Here is a 21,719-nt window from a genome sequence, read left to right as displayed (position 1 = left end):
AAACGATCCATCCATCGTTCAATCCATCCATCCATCCATCCATCGTTCAATCCATCCATCCATCCATCCATCCATCGTTCAATCCATCCATCCATCCATCGTTCAATCCATCCATCCATCCATCGTTCAATCCATCCATCCATCCATCGTTCAATCCATCCATCCATCCATCCTTCAATCCATCCATCCATCCTTCAATCCATCCATCCATCCTTCAATCCATCCATCCATCCTTCAATCCATCCATCCATCCATCGTTCAATCCATCCATCCATCCATCGTTCAATCCATCCATCCATCCATCGTTCAATCCATCCATCCATCCATCGTTCAATCCATCCATCCATCCATCGTTCAATCCATCCATCCATCCATCGTTCAATCCATCCATCCATCCATCGTTCAATCCATCCATCCATCGTTCAATCCATCCATCCATCGTTCAATCCATCCATCCATCGTTCAATCCATCCATCGTTCAAGCCATCCATCCATCCATCCAATCAACCACTCCTTCATTCTTTAAACCTGGAACCTGGACAACCATGCTGTTTACAGTTATCTGTGAGAGGTCAGCATAAATTGATTGGTACCTTCAGAAATATCTTTGTCTTGCCGGTCTTCCAGTCACCATCTTGTCCAGCAAGAACGGTCTCACAGATAAATTCAGCGCATTTCTGTGGAGATTCCTGGGAGAAAAAAAATATACATTTTCTTTACATGCCATGCTATGAAGATGACTGGTGATCATATTTAAACAACAAACATGGTTTCTGTGATTGAGCCACAAGATGGAGCAAAGTTGCAGTGACGCAATGAACAACAACAACAACAACAACAACCAATAACAACAACAACAACATTTCTTCTCACCACTTTGGGGTCACAGAGGCTGCTTTTGAGAAGCACGCGGTATCGCTCCAGGAACTCATCGAAGGTGTATCGGATGGGATAGCCAGCCTTCCTGATCCTAATGGTCTCCATCATCCCAGAGTAGCGCAGCTGACGCATACACAGATCCCTGTCAAACAGCTAAAACAGGGAAGCAAACACAGGATCCCTGTCAAACAGCTAAAACAGGGAAGCATACACAGATCCCTGTCAAACAGCTAAAACAGGGAAGCATACACAGATCCCTGTCAAACAGCTAAAACAGGGAAGCATACACAGGATCCCTGTCACACAGCTAAAACAGGGAAGCAAACACAGGATCCCTGTCAAACAGCTAAAACAGGGAAGCATACACAGATCCCTGTCAAACAGCTAAAACAGGGAAGCATCCAGTCCATCTTTAGGCCAGTGGGATGGTCTCATAGGAGAAACAGTTTGAGATAAAAATAGATGTTAAAGTAACTATACATTTTTTCCAGATTTCTATCAAATATGACCACTATTTAATTACAATATGAGTGAAATATGGTAATTGAGTATGTTCAAAGGCAGCTTTTCTGTGTTGGAACGGTGTGGGCGTTTACCCCAGCAACGGAACGGTGTGGGCGTTTACCCCAGCAACAGAACAGTGTGGGCGTATACCCCAGCAACAGAACGATGTGGGCGTATACCCCAACAACAGAACAGTGTGGGCGTATACCCCAACAACAGAACGGTGTGGGCGTATACCCCAACAACAGAACGGTGTGGGCGTATACCCCAACAACAGAACGGTGTGGGCGTATACCCCAACAACAGAACGGTGTGGGCGTATACCCCAACAACAGAACGGTGTGGGCGTATACCCCAACAACAGAACGGTGTGGGCGTATACCCCAACAACAGAACGGTGTGGGCGTATACCCCAACAACAGAACGGTGTGGGCGTATACCCCAACAACAGAACGGTGTGGGCGTACCCCAACAACAGAACGGTGTGGGCGTATACCCCAACAACAGAACGGTGTGGGCGTATACCCCAACAACAGAACGGTGTGGGCGTACCCCAACAACAGAACGGTGTGGGCGTACCCCAACAACAGAACGGTGTGGGCGTACCCCAACAACAGAACGGTGTGGGCGTACCCCAACAACAGAACGGTGTGGGCGTACCCCAACAACAGAACGGTGTGGGCGTATAATGGTCATTAAAAATATTCATGCGAGTAGACCGTTGATTGGCCAGCTCAGCCAATGAGCCAACATGACATCATGTTCGATGATGAAATAGGAAACATTTCTGAAAACAGTCTGTTTGAGATACAAGTTTGAGGTGGGGATTTAGGAGTCTTTTATTCTCCAATTTATGCTTTGGCCACAAATACGAGTATAGGATGAGTCGACAACATTATTTGGGTATGAGTTAAGGGAATATGAACTTTTAAAAAGTGTGATTTTTTTGTATTTTTTTACTGGACAGTTACTATGAGTGACAGACATTTCAAAACATCTGTCGTAGTTTATTTAGGTGACTGTATTAAAACCATAGAAGTACATATTATCCCTAATTGAATAGGACTTGTGACATACCATAGGCTTCTTGAAGTCGTTGGGTTTGATGCAGCGTATGAAGTAGGGCTGGCACACTGTCAGGGTCTTCATCAGGGCATCTAGGGACTGCCGGAACTGGCCACTCAACGTAGGAGCACGCTTCTTAGTATCAACCGTTTGCTGCTGTGGAGAAAGAAAGAGAGTGAAATATATCAAGACAGAAATCTATATACAGTATTCAGAATATACAGTACCAGTCAAAATGTTTGGACACACCTACTCATTCCAGGGTTTTTCTTTATTTTTACTATTTTCTACATTGTAGAATAATAGTGAAGACATAAAAACTTTGAAATAACACATATGGAATCATGTAGTAACCCAAAAAAAGTGTTAAACAAATCAAAATATATTTTATATTAAACACCCTTTGACTTGATGACAGCTTTGCACACTCTTGGCATTCTCTCAACCAGCTCCATGAGGTAGTCACCTGGAATGCATTTCAGTTAACAGGTGTGCCTTGGTAAAAGTTCATTTGTGGAATTTCTTTCCTTCTTAATGCGTTTGAGCCAATCAGTTGTGTTGTGACAAGGTAGGGGTGGTATACAGAAGACAGCCCTATTTGGTAAAAGACCAAGTCCATATTATGGCAAGAACAGCTCAAATAAGCATAGAGAAACGACAGTCCATCAATACTTCAAGAAATGAAGGTCAGTCAATACGGAACATTTCAAGAACTTTTGAAGTTTCTTCAAGTGCAGTCGCAAAAAACATCAAGAGCTATGATAAAACTGGACTGCCACAGGAAAGGAAGACCCAGAGTTACCTCTGCTGCAAAGGATAAGATCATTAGAGTTAACTAACTGCACCTCAGATTGCAGCCCAAATAAATTCTTCACTGAGTTCAAGTAAAAGACACATCTCAACATCAGCTGTTTAGAGAAGACTGCATGAATCAGGCCTTCATGGTCCAATTGCTGCAAAGAAACCACTACTAAAGGACACCAATAAGAAGAAAAGATTTGCTTGGGCCAAGAAACACGAGCAATGGACATCAGACCAGTGGAAATCTGTCCTTTGTCTGATGAGTCTACATTTGAGATTTTTGGTTCCAACTGCCGTCTCTTTGTGAGACGCAGAGTAGGTGAATGGATGATCTCCGCATGTGTGGTTCCCACCGTGAAGCATGGAGGAGGAGGTGTGATGGTGTGGGGGTGCTTTGCTGGTGACACTGTCTGTAATTTATTTAGAATTTAAGGCACACTTAACCAGCATGGCTACTACAGCATTCTGCAGTGATACGCCATCCCATCTGGTTTGAGCTTATGACCCAACACACGTCCAGGCTGAGTAAGGGCTATTTGCCCAATTACGAGAGTGATGGAATGCTGCTTCAGATGACCTCAACCTCAACCCAGTTGAGATGGTTTGGGATGAGTTGGACAGCAGAGTGAAGGAAAAGCAGCCAACAAGTGCTCAGCATATGTGGGAATTCCTTCAAGACTGTTGGAAAGCATTCCAGGTGAAGCTGGTTGAGAGAATGCCATGAGTGTCTAAAGCTGTCATCAAGGCAAAGGGTGGCTACTTTGAAGAATCTAAAATATATTATTATTTGTTTAGCACTTTTTTGGTTACTACGAGAGAGAGAGAGAGAGATAAACAGAGAGACAGCAACAGAGAGACAGAGACCGAGAGAGAGAGTGTGTGTATTCTTATGCTACTGTATCGGAGTGACTCTAAAATGTAGCTATTTTAAAGCACATTTCCTGCAATTCTACATGTTTTACCATGAGGCTGAGATATATATATTCTTTACAGTTTTAAAGCTAGTTTCCTGCAACTCTACACATTTTGTGATGGGACTGAGAGAAAATATGCAGTTTAAAAGCACATTTCCTGCAATTCTACACATTTTGTCATGGGCTGAGGGAAAATATGCAATTTAAAAGCAAATTTCCTGCAATTCTACACATGATGCCATGTTCTTATGCTACTGTATCTGAGTGACTCAAACATGAAACAAAATCAAATGGGGGCCCCATGTCATGACATTTTGGGAATTTTCTGATTCTCCCTGACTGTCTAGTTTTTATTTTGGGGATTGTTAGTAATATATATATATATATATATATATATATATATATATATATATATATATATATATATATATATATATATATATATATATATATATATATATATATATATATATATATATAAATAAATAATCCTTTCTACATACTTTATAACTGGTTTTAGTCGTTTAAGTTTACACTGAAAACAATCGATATAGGGGAAACAATGAAGCAGCTTTGACCGCTGGGTATCTGTGTTATATTGAAGCTGCTCCAGGGTTTCCCAGGCCTCTTTCCATGGGGTTCCCAGGGTACCACTGGGAACCCTCGTTCCCAGAGTTCCACTGACCCGTAGAGAGTTCTTGGGAGTGATGGTCATCTTGGGATTGGCGCTGGCTATCTCGTGATTGGAGGAGAGCTCGTTCTGGAATGCCTGCTTTAGCATCTTATTGGATGATTTCTCCACCAGCTGGATGAGGTCAGCGCTCAGAGCATCTCTGTTCTTCTCAAGGAAACCTAAATAACAAGATGAAACTATACTAGTCCCAAATGGCACCCTATTCTCTACATAGTGCACTACTTTTGACCATGGCTAACAGGGAATAGGGTGCCATTTTGGGACGCAGAATACATTATACAGATTTTATAATGATCATATCAAACACAAATAGTGGGCAGGTTGAAATAAGTAAAGTGGTTCTCAATCCAACACCGGTACAAACAGTCATTACAGTTTAGAGTCTAGAAATACAATGTTTGCGTCTTTGAAAAATCTTTCGAATACCTTTTGAATCGTAGTGGACCACCCCAGCGAAATGCTGGATTCCAAACTGGGTGTCATGGTTGTTTTTAGGGGGAATGTAGACATCGCCCTTCCCATGTACCTGGTTCATCTTGTTGATCATGGTGATATCTGTACCCTACACACACACACACACACACACACACACACACACACACACACACACACACCACACACACACACACACACACACACACCACACCACCCCCCCCCCCCCCCCCCCCCCCCCCCCCCCCCCCGAACAAAGAACCGAAGCGTTAGGATCTTTCACTTGTCCGAGCCAGAACGGCCCATAGCGTAAGAGACTATTTCTTGTTTCTGTAGCTTGAGGCAGCTTGATGTACAAGTACACTACCTAGACAGGACGCTAATCTGTACAAGTACACTACCTAGACAGGACGCCAGTCTGTACAAGTACACCACCTAGACAGGACGCCAGTCTGTACAAGTACACCGCCTAGACAGGACGCCAGTCTGTACAAGTACACCGCCTAGACAGGACGCCTGTCTGTACAAGTACACCGCCTAGACAGGACGCCAGTCTGTACAAGTACACCGCCTAGACAGGACGCCAGTCTGTACAAGTACACCGCCTAGACAGGACGCCAGACTGTACAAGTACACCGCCTAGACAGGACGCCAGACTGTACAAGTACACCGCCTAGACAGGACGCCAGACTGTACAAGTTCACCGCCTAGACAGGACGCCAGACTGTACAAGTTCACCGCCTAGACAGGACGCCAGACTGTACAAGTTCACCGCCTAGACAGGACGCCAGTCTGTACAAGTTCACCGCCTAGACAGGACGCCAGTCTGTACAAGTACACCGCCTAGACAGGACGCCAGTCTGTACAAGTACACCGCCTAGACAGGACGCCAGTCTGTACAAGTACACCGCCTAGACAGGACGCCAGTCTGTACAAGTACACCGCCTAGACAGGACGCCAGTCTGTACAAGTACACCGCCTAGACAGGACGCCAGTCTGTACAAGTACACCGCCTAGACAGGACGCCAGTCTGTACAAGTACACCACCTAGACAGGACGCTAGTCTATCACAGGGCCTCACTTGGAATGTTACTTGCACTTTAGAGCTATGGTTCTCTTCCCTGGCCTATCCACAGGGGCTATTTGGGAAGACCTAATAAGATCATAGGCTTTATAATCAGTTGCACATGAGGTGGGTACTTCAGAGCACCGTGTAATTGGGGAACAGTAACCAAAAAAGTAGTTTAAAGTGTCACTGAATTAATTTACGTCCCAAATGGCACCCTATTCCGTACATAGTAAACTACAGTTGACCAGAGCCCTAATGGGCCCTTTAGTAGTGCACTATATAGGGAATATGGAGCCATTTGAGCCGCGGCCTTAAAGTGCAGGTGTGACAGGTTAAAGGAAATACTCATAGCCTGTTATACATTAAAAAGTATTAGTAAGTTCATAGTATGTGAGGATCTTAAAACATCTAAGGTTAAAAAGATCATGCATTCAGTACTAGTTAATAGAGAATGATAAAATTAATATAATTGTGTAAAAAAAGTTCAAATCCGTCAAGCGTACAAAGGGTAAGAATTGTAAGAGGAATGTGTAAACGTTATATTGATTACTTTATTTTGTGATGCCTAATTGAATGGTAAAAGTGTTAATCTGTGATCTACTAAATGCTCTTAAACTATGAGCCTGAGATCGATTGCTCTGGTCTCCACCCAAGTTCCCGGGGAAATCGCGGTCTTTTCCTCATTGCACTAAAGTTCTCATTGAGGAAACAATACCGTATCACTCTCGTGATTATTTCTCCCCTTTTTGAGGGGCGTAACACAGGGCGGACGCTGGGTACCTTGGGGAAGTTGCTCTCCTCGTCGATAAGTGCCAGGATGTTAAGAGACTTGCTGGCCAGCACGTCCAGTGTTCTCTGGTTGTCGTTGTATTGGATGTGCTTCCAGACGATGTTCTCGCGGGTGTACTCATCCTGCTCCAGCTTGAAGACATGTTTCACAAAGAACTGCTGCAGCTGCTCGTTGGCAAAGTTGATACACAGCTGCTCGAAACTGCAACGAAACGAGCAAACGACCCTCACAATAATCAAAAGATTGGTCAACACACTTTAGGACGATGAATAAAGTCAAAGGCTGACTGACTTTAGGGAGTTAGATTAAAGACATGAAGGCTGGTCTGACTTTAGGGAGATCGATTAAAGACATGAAGGCTGGTCTGACTTTAGGGAGATCGATTAAAGACATGAAGGCTGGTCTGACATTAGGGAGATCGATTAAAGACATGAAGGCTGGTCTGATTTAAGGGAGTTAGATTAAAGACATGAAGGCTGGTCTGACTTTAGGGAGATAGATTAAAGTCATAAAGTGACAGCTGTGCTGCATAAATTACTAAATAGTTGGGAACAGATTTTCAATGTAGCGATTCCATGGTACATGGTTTATGAACCGATTTGCAGGATTCAAAACGTAGAATTTTTCAATTTAAATTATTATATACAATTCTTGCAACCAATAGAATGATATATATATATATATATATATATATATATATATATATATATATATATATATATATATATATATATATGGTGGATACGACCATCCCAGGTCTGCAGATTTTGCTGTGAAGAGACAGAATCATTAGATCATTTGTTTTGGTACTGTCCATGTGTAGCTTGTTTTTGGTCACAAGTCCAGGAATGGCTGAAGAAAGTAACATTTACCTGGAACTAACTCTGCAGATAGCACTACTGGGTGATTTGAAAAGTCATAGTCAATCAATCAATAATATAATACTAATTTTAGCAACAAAAAAAATTATCTTTAATTTACAATCTGTAGAAACTATGAGAATAGAAAGGTTCAGAACTTTTGTGAAACATCACAGCTGAAAAATATATGGCAAATAGAAATAAAACATGGATAGAGATAGACGGGAGGAGTTGAGCTGAAAGGTGTTCAGAGAGAGACGGGAGGGGTTGAGCTGAAAGGTGTTCAGACAGACGGGAGTTGTTGAGCTGAAAGTTGTTCAGACAGACGGGAGGAGTTGAGCTGAAGGTTGTTCAGAGATAGACGGGAGGAGTTGAGCTGAAGGTTGTTCAGAGATAGACGGGAGGAGTTGAGCTGAAAGATGTTCAGAGATGGATGGGAGGGGTTGAGCTGAAAGGTGTTCAGAGATAGATGGGAGGAGTTGAGATGAAAGGTGTTCAGAGATAGAGGGGAGGAGTTGAGCTGAAAGGTGTTCAGAGATAGATGGGAGGGGTTGAGCTGAAGGGTGTTCAGAGATAGATGGGAGAGGTTGAGCTGAAAGGTGTTCAGAGATAGATGGGAGGGGTTGAGCTGAAGGTTGTTCAGAGATAGATGGGAGGAGTTGAGTTGAAGGGTGTGATTAAAAACAACAAGATAACTCAAGTAAAAATATACTGTGTCCGTAAAATGTATTTAGGTTCAGAACTTTAGTGAAACAACACAGTAAAAAATATATGGCAGCTAGAAATCAAACTGGATGTGATTCAGAGATAGATGGGAGGGGTTGATGGTAGCTGAAGGACAGGCTTAAAAACAAATAAAATATATCTATTGTAAAATACATTGAGTCAAATTTTTCAAGAAAACCTGGGATTTTTTTTGAAAAGTTAAATGGAATTTTGCAACCCTAATTCACCCGTGGGATGAATGAATTATTTTGTGATGGTACAGACCTGTTCTTGTTGAAGTTCTCGAAGCCGAAGATGTCCAGCAGACCGATAGATTGTCTGACGTATTTAGTGTCGTCAGGAGGAGGCTTGAACACAGCCTTGTTGATTTTCTCCACCACCCAGACAAACAGCCTACCATAGATGGCCTGGTGGAGGACAGAGCAGAATACAAGCAAACATTATCATACTGTACTATTTGCATTGCACCCCACCCCCCCACCCTCTTCTACACTGCTGCTAATCTCTGTAATCATCTGTGCCATTGCCACTTTAATAACTCTACCTACATGCACATATTACCTCAATTACCTCGACACCGGTGCCCCCTCACATTGACTCTGTACCGGTACCCCCTGTATATAGCCTCCACATTGACTCTGTACCCGTACCCCCTGTATATAGCCTCCACATTGACTCTGTACCGGTACCCCCTGTATATAGCCTCCACATTGACTCTGTACCCGTACCCCCTGTATATAGCCTCCACATTGACTCTGTACTGGTACCCCCTGTATATAGCCTCCACATTGACTCTATACCGTAATAACCTGTATATAGCCCTGCTATTGTTATTTACTGCTGCTCTTTAATTATTAGTTATTCTTATCTCTTACTTTTTTAGAGATTTTCTTAAACTGCATTGTCGGTTAAGGGCTTGTAAGTAAGCATTTCATTGTAAGTTCTACACCTGTTGTATTCAGCATTTCACTATAAGTTCTACACCTGTTGTATTTGGCGCACGTGACAAATAAAATGTGATTTATGATTACTATAATGCACTATAATACATTATCATACATTATATTGCGCTATAATACATTATCATACACTATAATACATTATCATACACTATAATACATTATCTTAGAGACATAATTATATTATAGCCAAGCATCAAAGATGATAACGTTTATATTTTTACCTCATGACTGAAAAGGTTTGCAAAGAAGAGCACCTGATTTAAACTTCAGATATATTATGGTCTTAGTAGGAGCCCATGCAGTCTCCTAGCCTGGTCCCAGATCTGTTTGTGCTGTCTTGTCAACTCCTGTGGTCAATACCTAGCCTGGTCCCAGATCTGTTTGTGTTGTCTTGTCACTGTCACTCAATTTGGCAAGACAAGAAGTGGTACCAGCCTCACCTTGACAAATGCGTCTTTGCCGTCCATGGCCTGGGCTGAGGTGAGAGGTTTGGTCACACTCTCCCTGGAAGTCATGAAGGAACGCTGGGTCAGACTCTTCTCCAGGGCCTTGGGGTCCACCTGGACCACACACAGAGAGGGACATTACAGAGGTCAGTGACAGGTTAGACTGGAGCTAACAGATCTCACACCATGTTCTTGTGTACCCTATCGTATTCTTGAGAACCGAAAGCAGTTTCCGGGGTATGGAGACACCTAGAACATCTGGGATTGAGGCTAGCGACAGGCTGGGATTGAGGCTAGCGACAGGCTGGGATTGAGGCTAGCGACAGGCCGGGATTGAGGCTAGCGACAGGCCGGGATTGAGGCTAGCGACAGGCCGGGATTGAGGCTAGCGACAGGCCGGGATTGAGGCTAGCGACAGGCTTACCTCCAGAAGTTTGATTGCCATGTTGAAATGATGTGACGTCATGACGTCACAGCTCTCCAGATTATTCAAAATGGTGGCTGGAAGGATCAAAGATAAGGAAGTCAGTTACAGTAGGAAACTTCAACGGCCCAATGGATTTGACATGCGAAAAATGTCTTCCTCTCCAACAACCCCAAAACATGGCTCTATCTCAACTTGTCTTTCCGTGATTCCTCACATCCTGTTTTTATCACCTCCTTCTAAACCTTATTATAGTAGTAGGTCCAAGAAGAGATGATGGGTTAGGGTAAAGTCCCAATCCTAGACCAGGAGAGAGGGGTTAGGGTAAAGTCCCAATCCTAGACCAGGAGAGAGGGGTTAGGGTAAAGTCCCAATCCTAGACCAGGAGAGAGGGGTTAGGGTAAAGTCCCAATCCTAGACCAGGAGAGAGGGACTAGGGTAAAGTCCCAATCCTATACCAGGAGAGAGGGGTTAGGGTAAAGTCCCAATCCTAGACCACGAGAGAGGGGTTAGGGTAAAGTCCCAATCCTAGACCACGAGAGAGGGGTTAAGGTAAAGTCCCAATCCTAGACCAGGAGAGAGGGGTTAGGGTAAAGTCCCAATCCTAGACCACGAGAGAGGGGTTAGGGTAAAGTCCCAATCCTAGACCAGTACAGAGGGGTTAGGGTAAAGTCCCAATCCTAGACCAGTACAGAGGGGTTAGGGTAAAGTCCCAATCCTAGACCATAAGATGCAAGGAATCAGGGAAGGGTGAATAGAGCAAAGTCATAAAACTCTCCCTGATCCTGACCTTCAAAGATATAAACCTCTCCTTCCTGATCCTGACCTTCAAAGTGGACGTTTCCCAGGTGCAGAATGGCGGCCAGCAGTTTGTTGATCTCCCAGGAGTCATTCTCAGAGAACATCAGGATCTTCATGGCCGAGCGGAAGTGGGCGTACTCCTTAATGTCGTCACGCCCATCGCAACTGGTGCATTTACCCTGACAACGCAGAACAACAACAACCAGGCTCAGAACAAGGTGATACTACTGATGCATCTCGGACCTGGTCTCCATTTACATCAATGAACAATTATCCCTTCACTACTCATACAGCAGCACTGGTGGCCATGTTTTCATTTTATTTGGATTTCATCTTTATTTAACTAGGAATAAGGGATTGAAGTTTATTCCATTCCAGGTTTTCTTTGCCATGTGTTGGTAGTAGTACCAATGATGTCCATAAACACAATACATGTAAATACAAACTATTAGCATATACACTGAGTATACCAAACATTAAGAACACCTTCCTAATATTGTGCTGCCCATGTTGACTCTAATGCTTCCCATAGTTACTTCAAGTTGGCTGGATGTCCTTTGGGGGGGGTGGACCATTCTTGATACACACGGGAAACTGTTGAGCGTGAAAAACCCAGCAGCGTTGCAGTTCTTGACACAAACCGGTGCACCTGGCACCTACTACCATACCCTGTTCATAGGCACTTAAATCTTTTGTCATGCCCATTCACCCTCTGAATGGCAGACAGACACAATCCATGTCTCAATTGTCTCAAAGCATTAAAATCAAACCTTCTTTAACCTGTCTCCTCCCCTTCATCTACACTGATTGAAGTGGATTTAACAAGTGACATCAATAAGTGATCATAGCTTTCACCTGGATTCACCTGGTCAGTCTATGTCATGGAAAGAGCAGGTGTTCTTAATGTTTTGTACACTCGGTGAATAGGTCTGTGTTGTTACCATGGTGAGGTAGTTGAACTATATAGATGTGTGTGGTTGTTACCATGGTGAGGTAGTTGTACTATATAGATGTGTGTGGTTGTTACCATGGTGAGGTAGTTGTACTATATAGATATGTGTGTGGTTGTTACCATGGTGAGGTAGTTGTACTATATAGATATGTGTGTGGTTGTTACCATGGTGAGGTAGTTGTACTATATAGATATGTGTGTGGTTGTTACCATGGAGAGGTAGTTGTACTATATAGATATGTGTGTGGTTGTTACCATGGTGAGGTAGTTGTACTGTATAGATATGTGGTTGTTACCATGGTGAGGTAGTTGTACTGTATAGCTGTGTGTGTGGTTGTTACCATGGTGAGGTAGTTGTACTGTATAGCTATGTGTGTGGTTGTTACCATGGTGAGGTAGTTGTACTATATAGATATGTGTGTGGTTGTTACCATGGTGAGGTAGTTGTACTATATAGATATGTGTGTGGTTGTTACCATGGTGAGGTAGTTGTACTGTATAGATAAGTGGTTGTTACCATGGTGAGGTAGTTGTACTGTATAGCTGTGTGTGTGGTTGTTACCATGGTGAGGTAGTTGTACTGTATAGATATGTGTGTGGTTGTTACCATGGTGAGGTAGTTGTACTGTATAGATATGTGTGTGGTTGTTACCATGGTGAGGTAGTTGTACTCTATAGATATGTGTGTGGTTGTTACCATGGTGAGGTAGTTGTACTCAGAGGCGTTGCCTAGAGACAGGATCTTCTTCTGTTCAGCTGGCATCCCCATCAACATACAGTAGAAGATGTGGTAGTTCCTCTCCTCAGGGGCCTGCAAATACAAACAATCACAACACCTCACTATAGACCTGCACATACAAACACAATCACAACACACTACCTCACTATAGACCTGCACATACAAACACAATCACAACACACTACCTCACTATAGACCTGCACATACAAAAACAATCACAACACACTACCTCACTATAGACCTGCACATACAAACACAATCACAACACACTACCTCACTATGGACCTGCACATACAAACACAACACACTACCTCACTATAGACCTGCACATACAAACACAACCTCACTATAGACCTGCACATACAAAAACAACACACTACCTCACTATGGACCTGCACATACAAACACAACCTCACTATGGACCTGCACATACAAACACAACCTCACTATAGACCTGCACATACAAACACAACACCTCACTATGGACCTGCAAATACAAACACAACACCTCACTATAGACCTGCACATACAAACACAATCACAACACACAACCTCACTATAGACCTGCACATAGAAACACAATCACAACACACTACCTCACTATGGAAATGCACATACAAACACAATCACAACACCTCACTATGGACCTGCACATACAAACACAATCACAACACCTCACTATAGACCTGCACATACAAACACAATCACAACACCTCACTATGGACCTGCACATACAAACACAATCACAACACCTCACTATGGACCTGCACATACAAACACAACACCTCACTATAGACCTGCACATACAAACACAACACCTCACTATGGACCTGCACATACAAACACAATCACAACACCTCACTATAGACCTGCACATACAAACACAATCACAACACCTCACTATAGACCTGCACATACAAACACAATCACAACACCTCACTATAGACCTGCACATACAAACACAATCACAACACCTCACTATAGACCTGCACATACAAACACAATCACAACACCTCACTATAGACCTGCACATAGAAACAATACTTTCTAGCCACCCGTAACGATCTGTAAAACATGGTGGTGAACTTCCACTTCGGTGGAATGTTCACTTAGTCATACATTGATGTCAATGGGAGAGTGAAAATTCTACTTACAGTTTTTCTCAATCGTTTACAAGCATTTTTTTGTGTGACAATTCTGTCGATTTTAGAAACAGAGTCCACAAGACACAGAGTTCTGTGGCCTTTTGCAAAACAGTAAATGCATTTTTTTTTAAATGTATTTGCCTCAGCAAAACATAAATACATTCATCAAAACTATATTAAAACCATCGGTATCATCACAATCCAATTCCATGTATTCAATAACAAAGGCTGGTTTTCTCATTGTTTTGAAGACTTTCCATTGGTGCACAGAAACACAATTCCCAACAGAAATAAGGAAAGGGGAATAGAATGGAGAATCACAACTGATATGAATGTATAGGCCATCAATCCACACCAAAGCAAAGCTCTATAATGAAAGATCATGACGACTGAGGAGTCACACAACTTCATTCTCTACATCTCTGCATGTCTGCAATATTATAAACGATCAGAACAAGATATTTCCAAATATTGGTATGACACCAATGGGGTGATGTTGTCATTAACGTCGTAAAGATGGGACCAAGGCACAGCGGGAATGTGTATGCTCATCATCTTTATTAATGAAGAAAACCAAAACAAATACTTAAACAAAAACAACGACGAGAAACCAGTCCTGTGAGGCACACAGCTACACACGGAACAACTACCCACAAAAACCCATGAAAAACACCCCTACTAAATAGGACCTTCAATTAGAGGCAACGAGGAACAGCTGCCTCCAATTGAAGGTCAACCCAATAAACTAAACATAGACCTAGACATACTAGATAAACATAGAAATAAACTAACATAGCCCAACAAACCCCGAAACACTCTAAACAAACACCCCCTGCCATGCCCTGACCAAACTACAATAACAAACAACCCCTTTTACTGGTCAGGACGTGACAGATGTAGAATGCTGTGCAAGTAGTATTTGCTGATCGCCGTAAACAGTGAACACAATTGCACACATTTCTCTTTTGTAATTGTGGATTCACTTATGACATTTTTTGTATTTAAAGTTTTGCAATAGACCACCAAAAATAAGCAAGTCAGGCACTAAGGCAAGCAAATGATCAGAAATGTTGTAAATGAAATGATCATTGCTGTTGTGTTATAGATATGTTTTCAACACAGATCCAATGCTTGTACGCCAATGAGGAAAAACAGTAAGTGGAAGTTTTGAATTCACCCCTTTAATTGTAACACATTTTTATTGACATTCCCACAGAAACGTATGGGTGTAAATCCATGTCTCCTACCTGTCTGCAGACGCGGGACTTCTCCAAGAGGTACTGTTCTATCTTAGCCCCTTCGATGGCCCCGCCCTTAGTGAAGTTAATGTCTATGTACTTCCCAAAGCGACTGGAGTTGTCATTGCGGATGGTTTTGGCATTACCAAAGGCTGAAAGAATAGCAGAAATTACAATATGTTTGTAAAGGTAGTGAAGAGTAGAGAAAAAAGCAACGTTTCATTACGAAGGGACCAAAGGTCCCAGGGAGAGCAGATTGAAATCACATGAATTCATTATTCTGGTGCAAGAAGATGCCTGATGAACGCATGAATCAATCAAAATCAATCAATGCTCTTTATGCCAGCCCCACAGCCTTTACCCTCCAGTATAGGGTTAGCCTCTAGTATCTGTTGTTCTATCCAGGAGTGTTGTCCACTGACAGCAGCCAGGAACTGCAGCATCAACTTAGTGCTCTCGGTCTTCCCTGCTCCAGACTCACCACTGAAACACACAGGGAACATTGTTTAAGGCTATACAATCTAAATGTACTTTTCTAGTTGATTTTTACCATGGTCCTGTTTTTCAAACCTAGTTACTCCCCACAGGGGCAAAAACTCATTGAATCAAAAAGTTGTTTAAACGTCATTTCCACCAAAAGAAAATCAATGTGATGACGTTGAATCAACGTTGAAAACTGATTCCATTTGAAAAAAAGTCCTCAGTGGGGACCCATGATTCAGGGCAGGTGGGGCAGATTATAAATATTTTTGGGAGGGGTTGCCTGTAATGCATGTTATTTTGGCATTAATACGTGTCACATATCAGTTTGCAAACAAACAATGTAAACAAATATATACTTATTATTGAGTTAATAAAGCCGCATACAAACACAGCCTCTTTTTTTGTTTTCTTCAGTAAGGCAGTTCTGTTGGGACGGCTTTATGTCGGCCCTAACAGTTTGTAGGCACCGTCTGTCACCGTTATAGTGGAATTCATGTGTTGTTTAGTGTTGTGTTGTGCAGTGGCCTTGCTGGCATGCAACATTTTCTGTTGTTGTTTTCCCCCACCAAGATTTACATGCTAAAATCGCCACTGGTTGTTTTAAGGCCACTTTTCCTTTTTTTTATACCCAACTTTTGACCTAAACCCAATGACATGTTAATTTTTTTTGTTATTGATTTCACGTTGAAATCAAGTTAGTTGACAACTCCACCAAAATCTAGACGTTGAACTGATGTCTGGGCCCAGTATGTATACAACCTCCTGGCCCCTCTCCCTCTCCTCTCACCCTTCTCCCCCCTCCCTCCCTCCCTCCCTCCCTCTCCCCCCTCTCACCCCCTCGCTCCCTCCCCCTCTCCCTCCCCCCTCCCTCCTCCCTCGCTCTCCCCCCCTCCCTCCCTCCCTCCCCTCTCCCCCCTCTCCCCCCTCTCCGACCTGATGACACAGCACTGGTCCTTCTTGTTGCGTCTCATGTTGAAGAAGCAGCTGTCTGCGATGGCGAACACGTGTGGCGGCAGCTCTCCCAGCCGGCGGTCCGTGTACAGATGCACCTGCTCTGTAGTATAGAGAGGCAGCAGCTGGTACGGGTTCACTGCCACCAGAATGGAGCCTGTGTAGGTCTAGACACAGCACAGAGAGGGGAACGTTGTGGCTGTCACACACACACACACAGTGGTACTGAGATGGGTGATGTGTGTGTGTGTGTGTGTGTGTGTGTGTGTGTGTGTGTGTGTGTGTGTGTGTGTGTGTGTGTGTGTGTGTGTGTGAATGAGAGAGACGTTATCCGCACTACTGATGAAAAGTGTGTGTGTCCAACAACACCACTCCATTAAACAACATTCAGTAACGCTACAGTATAACCCTTAGTGTCGCTTGCCTGAGAAAGAGGGCAATACAACCTCCAGCCAGGACACAGCGCACAGAGGGGTGTGGCTACTCAGTAAAGGAAGTGTTTCTGATTTACTTTCCAGATACCATGACAACCAGACAACCAAATGGTTTGACATTTAAAGGCCTAGTGCAGTCAGAATTCAGTTTTTTTTTTTATCCGTGTTTTATCTAATATTGTACAACAGCTTTTACATTTTTTTGTTATCAGTGTTACTTCCTGACAGTTGCTGGTTGAAAATAATCTACACTGGACCTTCTAATCAGCAGGTCTGCATGAGGGCGGGAGTTTCGGCTTTCCGTGGTGACATCACCAGGCAGTAAATTGATTTATACCAATAATATAGACAGTTCCAAACCTCTCTGTCAATAACAGCTAGATTTCAGTTTTCCCCTTCCCACTCAGACCATTCCCAGACAGTCCTAGCAAAAGTCTTGTTTGAGAAATAGTTTTTCTTTGCCCATTTCAATAGAAATCTATTACGGTAAAGTAAGAAATGATTTGATAATTGAAATAAAAACATTTGCATTGGGCCTTTTTACCCAGTTATGATACCAAAACCTACTATCTATAAGGTTAGAAAGTCACTGCAATGGGCTTGGTGTTCAGAAGCCACATCACATTTCATGTTTGCAACGTCATATAAAAAATTAAATATCAAACCAAACATCGTCCCCTGTTTTCTATATTTCAAACAAGTCCTGATTCATGAAGGCAAGCAGACAGACAGTGGTTTAGGGTGTTGGCAGCTTGGCAGGGCAACACTGGGACGTTCTCATTCAACACATAAGAGGAACATTGGTCTCTATGGAGACAAACACCAGTGTGATTATCCTACACTACAGGGCAAAGTCTATCTATCTGTCACAGACAGAGCATTCACTTCAGCCAGAGAGGAATACTGTGCTGAGCCTAAACCACCAGTCATCATGAACAAGCTAGTTATATATCATTTATCGTGAATGGGGTTCTTTTTAACCAAGAAGATGACAGTTAAGTGATCAAACATTATGCAAAGACTTATGATCAGTGGTCTGTCAATAAACATATAGATATGGTTCTACCTGACTCTACCTGACTCTACTTGGTTCGACCTGGTTCGACCTGGTTCGACCTGGCTCGACCTGGCTCGACCTGACCCGACCTGGTTCTACCTGACCCGACCTGGTTCAACCTGACTCTACCTGGTTCAACCTGACTCTACCTGGTTCAACCTGACTCTACCTGGTTCAACCTGACTCTACCTGGTTCAACCTGACTCTACCTGGTTCAACCTGACTCTACCTGACTCTACCTGGTTCTCCTTGACTCTACCTGACTCTAGCTGGTTCAACCTGACTCTACCTGGTTTAACCTGACTCTACCTGACTCTACCTGGTTTAACCTGACTCTACCTGACTCTACCTGGTTTAACCTGACTACCTGACTCTACCTGGTTTTACCTTTCACACATCTCCGCAACTTCCTTATCGGTTGTTATCAACAAAGGCATAATTTGTACCATTTTGCACATCCCATTTCCAGCTGGGGGGAGGGGCAATGATTGTTTTAAGAAGTTAGCAAGGTGGATTACAGATACAATGATATGAATAGGGACTAAATAGTTGATATAGTACACTACAATATATGTATGTAATATACTAACATAGATGATACCGTCCTTGTGTCGGACCAGGAGGTTCCTGAGGAGCCCGGCCTCGTTGAGATCTCCCAGTCTGATCATGTCGTCCACTCCATTAACAGACGTAGGGTGCATGGGCCGGAATCCATCCTCTTTCTTCTTGTTGATCTCATGCTCCTGCAACGATCAATAACACTATCACAATATATCTCAATATATCACAATATCAGGAGTAATACTTCATTCTGAGGCCAAAGATTTCACAGACAAAAAAACTTCACTTCAAATAACCCCCCCCCCAAACAAAATGTCCTCATGAGAAGTTATTTTGTGGTTCAAGACAAAATTGTAAACAGAAACCCCCCAAAAATGAGGACAGGACACAAAACAATATTTCACAAAAATATTCAGGTGTACAGAACAGGTACAGTACCTTCCAGTAGACAGTTAGGAGGTACAGGTAGGTATTGGACAGGTAACTAGGTACAGTACCTTCCAGTAGACAGTTAGGAGGTACAGGTAGGTATTGGACAGGTAACTAGGTACAGTACCTTCCAGTAGACAGTTAGGAGGTACAGGTAGGTATTGGACAGGTAACTAGGTACAGTACCTTCCAGTAGACAGTTAGGAGGTACAGGTAGGTATTGGACAGGTAACTAGGTACAGTACCTTCCAGTAGACAGTTAGGAGGTACAGGTAGGTATTGGACAGGTAACTAGGTACAGTACCTTCCAGTAGACAGTTAGGAGGTACAGGTAGGTATTGGACAGGTAACTAGGTACAGTACCTTCCAGTAGACAGTTAGGAGGTACAGGTAGGTATTGGACAGGTAACTAGGTACAGTACCTTCCAGTAGACAGTTAGGAGGTACAGGTAGGTATTGGACAGGTAACTAGGTACAGTACCTTCCAGTAGACAGTTAGGAGGTACAGGTAGGTATTGGACAGGTAACTAGGTACAGTACCTTCCAGTAGACAGTTAGGAGGTACAGGTAGGTATTGGACAGGTAACTAGGTACAGTACCTTCCAGTAGACAGTTAGGAGGTACAGGTAGGTATTGGACAGGTAACTAGGTACAGTACCTTCCAGTAGACAGTTAGGAGGTACAGGTAGGTATTGGACAGGTAGCTAGGTACAGTACCTTCCCTTCATCATCGAAGAGCTGCAGCTTTCCAGTGTCGGTCAGCTTGACCTCAGCTCCGATGGGCACCCCTTGACCAGAGTCTACCCACACCCATTCACCCTGGGAGGGAGGAGGCAATGGACACAGTCAATACTGAGAATACTGGAGTACATACTGAGATATAACTAATGAAAAGTCACCTACATAGACATGCTATGAAAGACATTGCTTCAAATCTTTTAACTATTTTCCCCAATAATGTTAAAATTCAGTCTGTGACATATTTTTTTTGTCAAAGACAATGTTGAGGATAGGACCTGTTACAAATCATACAAGCAAATCTTCAACATTTTGTATGAGAAGAGTACAGTAATACGCATCTTACCTTCCTCAAAACCACCATGATTAAAAATGTCTTGTCTCCAATCTATAGATTTAGAGAAAAAAACACAGGTGTGTATGATTCCATATTGTATGGAAAAGTGTGACATTTTGGATACAGACAATATATCAGTTCTATAAAATGGCTGCCATGTCAGCCAGGACCACTCCCTTTTACAGTAAAACAATACTGACACATTGTGACACCAGATGATTAAGTCCTTGTGATTCCTGCTCCAATAAATTGAATTTAAGTTTAGGTTTTACTGTCGTCTCATATGAATCAAATGATTCAATAGAATCTGAATCCCATTTAAATCCCATTAAGAATCAAACCCCATAACAACGCATGTGGATATGTTAAAAATGTGATCATATTACATTTTATTTTACCTTTATTTTACCAGGTACATCTTATCACTGGTAATATTATGGCTGTCAGCACACCACCATTAGAAGAATCAAAATAACTTAAGACAATTATGGTTCAAACCACCCCCTATATCAGCCCATGTCTTACCTGTAGAGGTTATATTGCTGTAGAGGTCTGTAGAAGCTCTCCCTGGTCCTGTAGCCAGTTCAGTCCTCAGCCACCGTTCAATTGTCTGTCCTGTCCAGTCCACCAAGAGAAATAAAAGAGACAGTACTGTGAACCAGGAAACCTGAGGACAGCGAGCTATGCCAACACAGCACAGCCAGCACCCCTTTATGGCCTGAAGACTTTGATCTCAGACAACCAGCACGGGAAATCATCAGGGCAGTTACAGTCAACGCATGACAGGTAAGTCCAGTGCAGGTAACACCCAGCACAGGTACACTGAGGGAAGGTCCATCCCGAGCAGGCCCACCCCAAGGAAGGCCCATCCCATGTTGGCCCACCCTAAGGTCTAAAGGGAAGGGATACCTTAGATCAACCACCACGTCTCAAACCTTTCTCTTGTAGCATCACTGTTTCTATTTCAGCATTAGGATAGGTGGTGTTGTCAAACCTCTGTTAGTAACAGGAAAGGCATGTAAAAGAGGGCTGTAAAGCAGCCTAATAAAATGTGAATTACATTATATTTCAGTGGATTGCTACACTAAATGTATCATAAACAATGTTGATTAAGATAACTACAGTGCCTTCAGAAAGTATTCATACCCTTTGACTTATTCCACATTTTGCTGTGTTAAAGCCTGAATTCAAAATAGATTAAATAGTTGTTTTTTCTCTCACCCATTTACACACAATGCCATATAATGAAAAAGGGAAAATATGTTTTTAGACATTTTTACAAATTTAT

General features: G+C 42.8%; 1 protein-coding gene across 7 annotated transcripts in view; it reads right to left on the bottom strand.

Annotated features, from left to right (window-relative positions):
• Positions 1 to 21,258, bottom strand: part of myo7ba (myosin VIIBa) — a 152,293-nt gene extending 131,035 nt beyond the window's left edge. For 4 of the 7 annotated variants that reach the window (XR_014379045.1, XM_045687978.2, XM_045687977.2 and 1 more), the window contains exons 1-18: positions 20,957 to 21,258; positions 20,441 to 20,482; positions 20,074 to 20,175; positions 18,957 to 19,109; positions 16,858 to 17,042; positions 15,803 to 15,924; positions 15,451 to 15,593; positions 13,017 to 13,130; positions 11,393 to 11,546; positions 10,567 to 10,643; positions 10,137 to 10,256; positions 8,999 to 9,141; positions 7,139 to 7,349; positions 5,284 to 5,419; positions 4,849 to 5,015; positions 2,461 to 2,604; positions 874 to 1,032; positions 594 to 689 (exon numbers count right to left, since the gene is read on the bottom strand). Coding sequence is in view for 6 of the 7 variants with exons in the window: in XM_045687978.2 (XP_045543934.2) it covers positions 594 to 689; positions 874 to 1,032; positions 2,461 to 2,604; positions 4,849 to 5,015; positions 5,284 to 5,419; positions 7,139 to 7,349; positions 8,999 to 9,141; positions 10,137 to 10,256; positions 10,567 to 10,643; positions 11,393 to 11,546; positions 13,017 to 13,130; positions 15,451 to 15,593; positions 15,803 to 15,924; positions 16,858 to 17,042; positions 18,957 to 19,109; positions 20,074 to 20,175; positions 20,441 to 20,458 (2,244 nt within the window). In the remaining variant the exon portion in view is untranslated. Of the gene's footprint in view, positions 1 to 593; positions 690 to 873; positions 1,033 to 2,460; positions 2,605 to 4,848; positions 5,016 to 5,283; positions 5,420 to 7,138; positions 7,350 to 8,998; positions 9,142 to 10,136; positions 10,257 to 10,566; positions 10,644 to 11,392; positions 11,547 to 12,308; positions 12,319 to 13,016; positions 13,131 to 15,450; positions 15,594 to 15,802; positions 15,925 to 16,857; positions 17,043 to 18,956; positions 19,110 to 20,073; positions 20,176 to 20,440; positions 20,483 to 20,956 lie in introns of those variants that run through there. The other 3 variants (XM_045687975.2, XM_045687976.2, XM_082957105.1) reach the window with 3 other exon arrangements.
• Between the last annotated feature and the right edge of the window lie 461 nt (positions 21,259 to 21,719).

This window comes from Salmo salar, chromosome 10 (genome assembly GCF_965601325.2).
Source record: "Salmo salar chromosome 10, fSalSal1, whole genome shotgun sequence".
Classification (NCBI taxonomy): Eukaryota; Metazoa; Chordata; class Actinopteri; order Salmoniformes; family Salmonidae; genus Salmo; species Salmo salar.
This window is presented reverse-complemented; position numbering and strand designations above follow the sequence as displayed.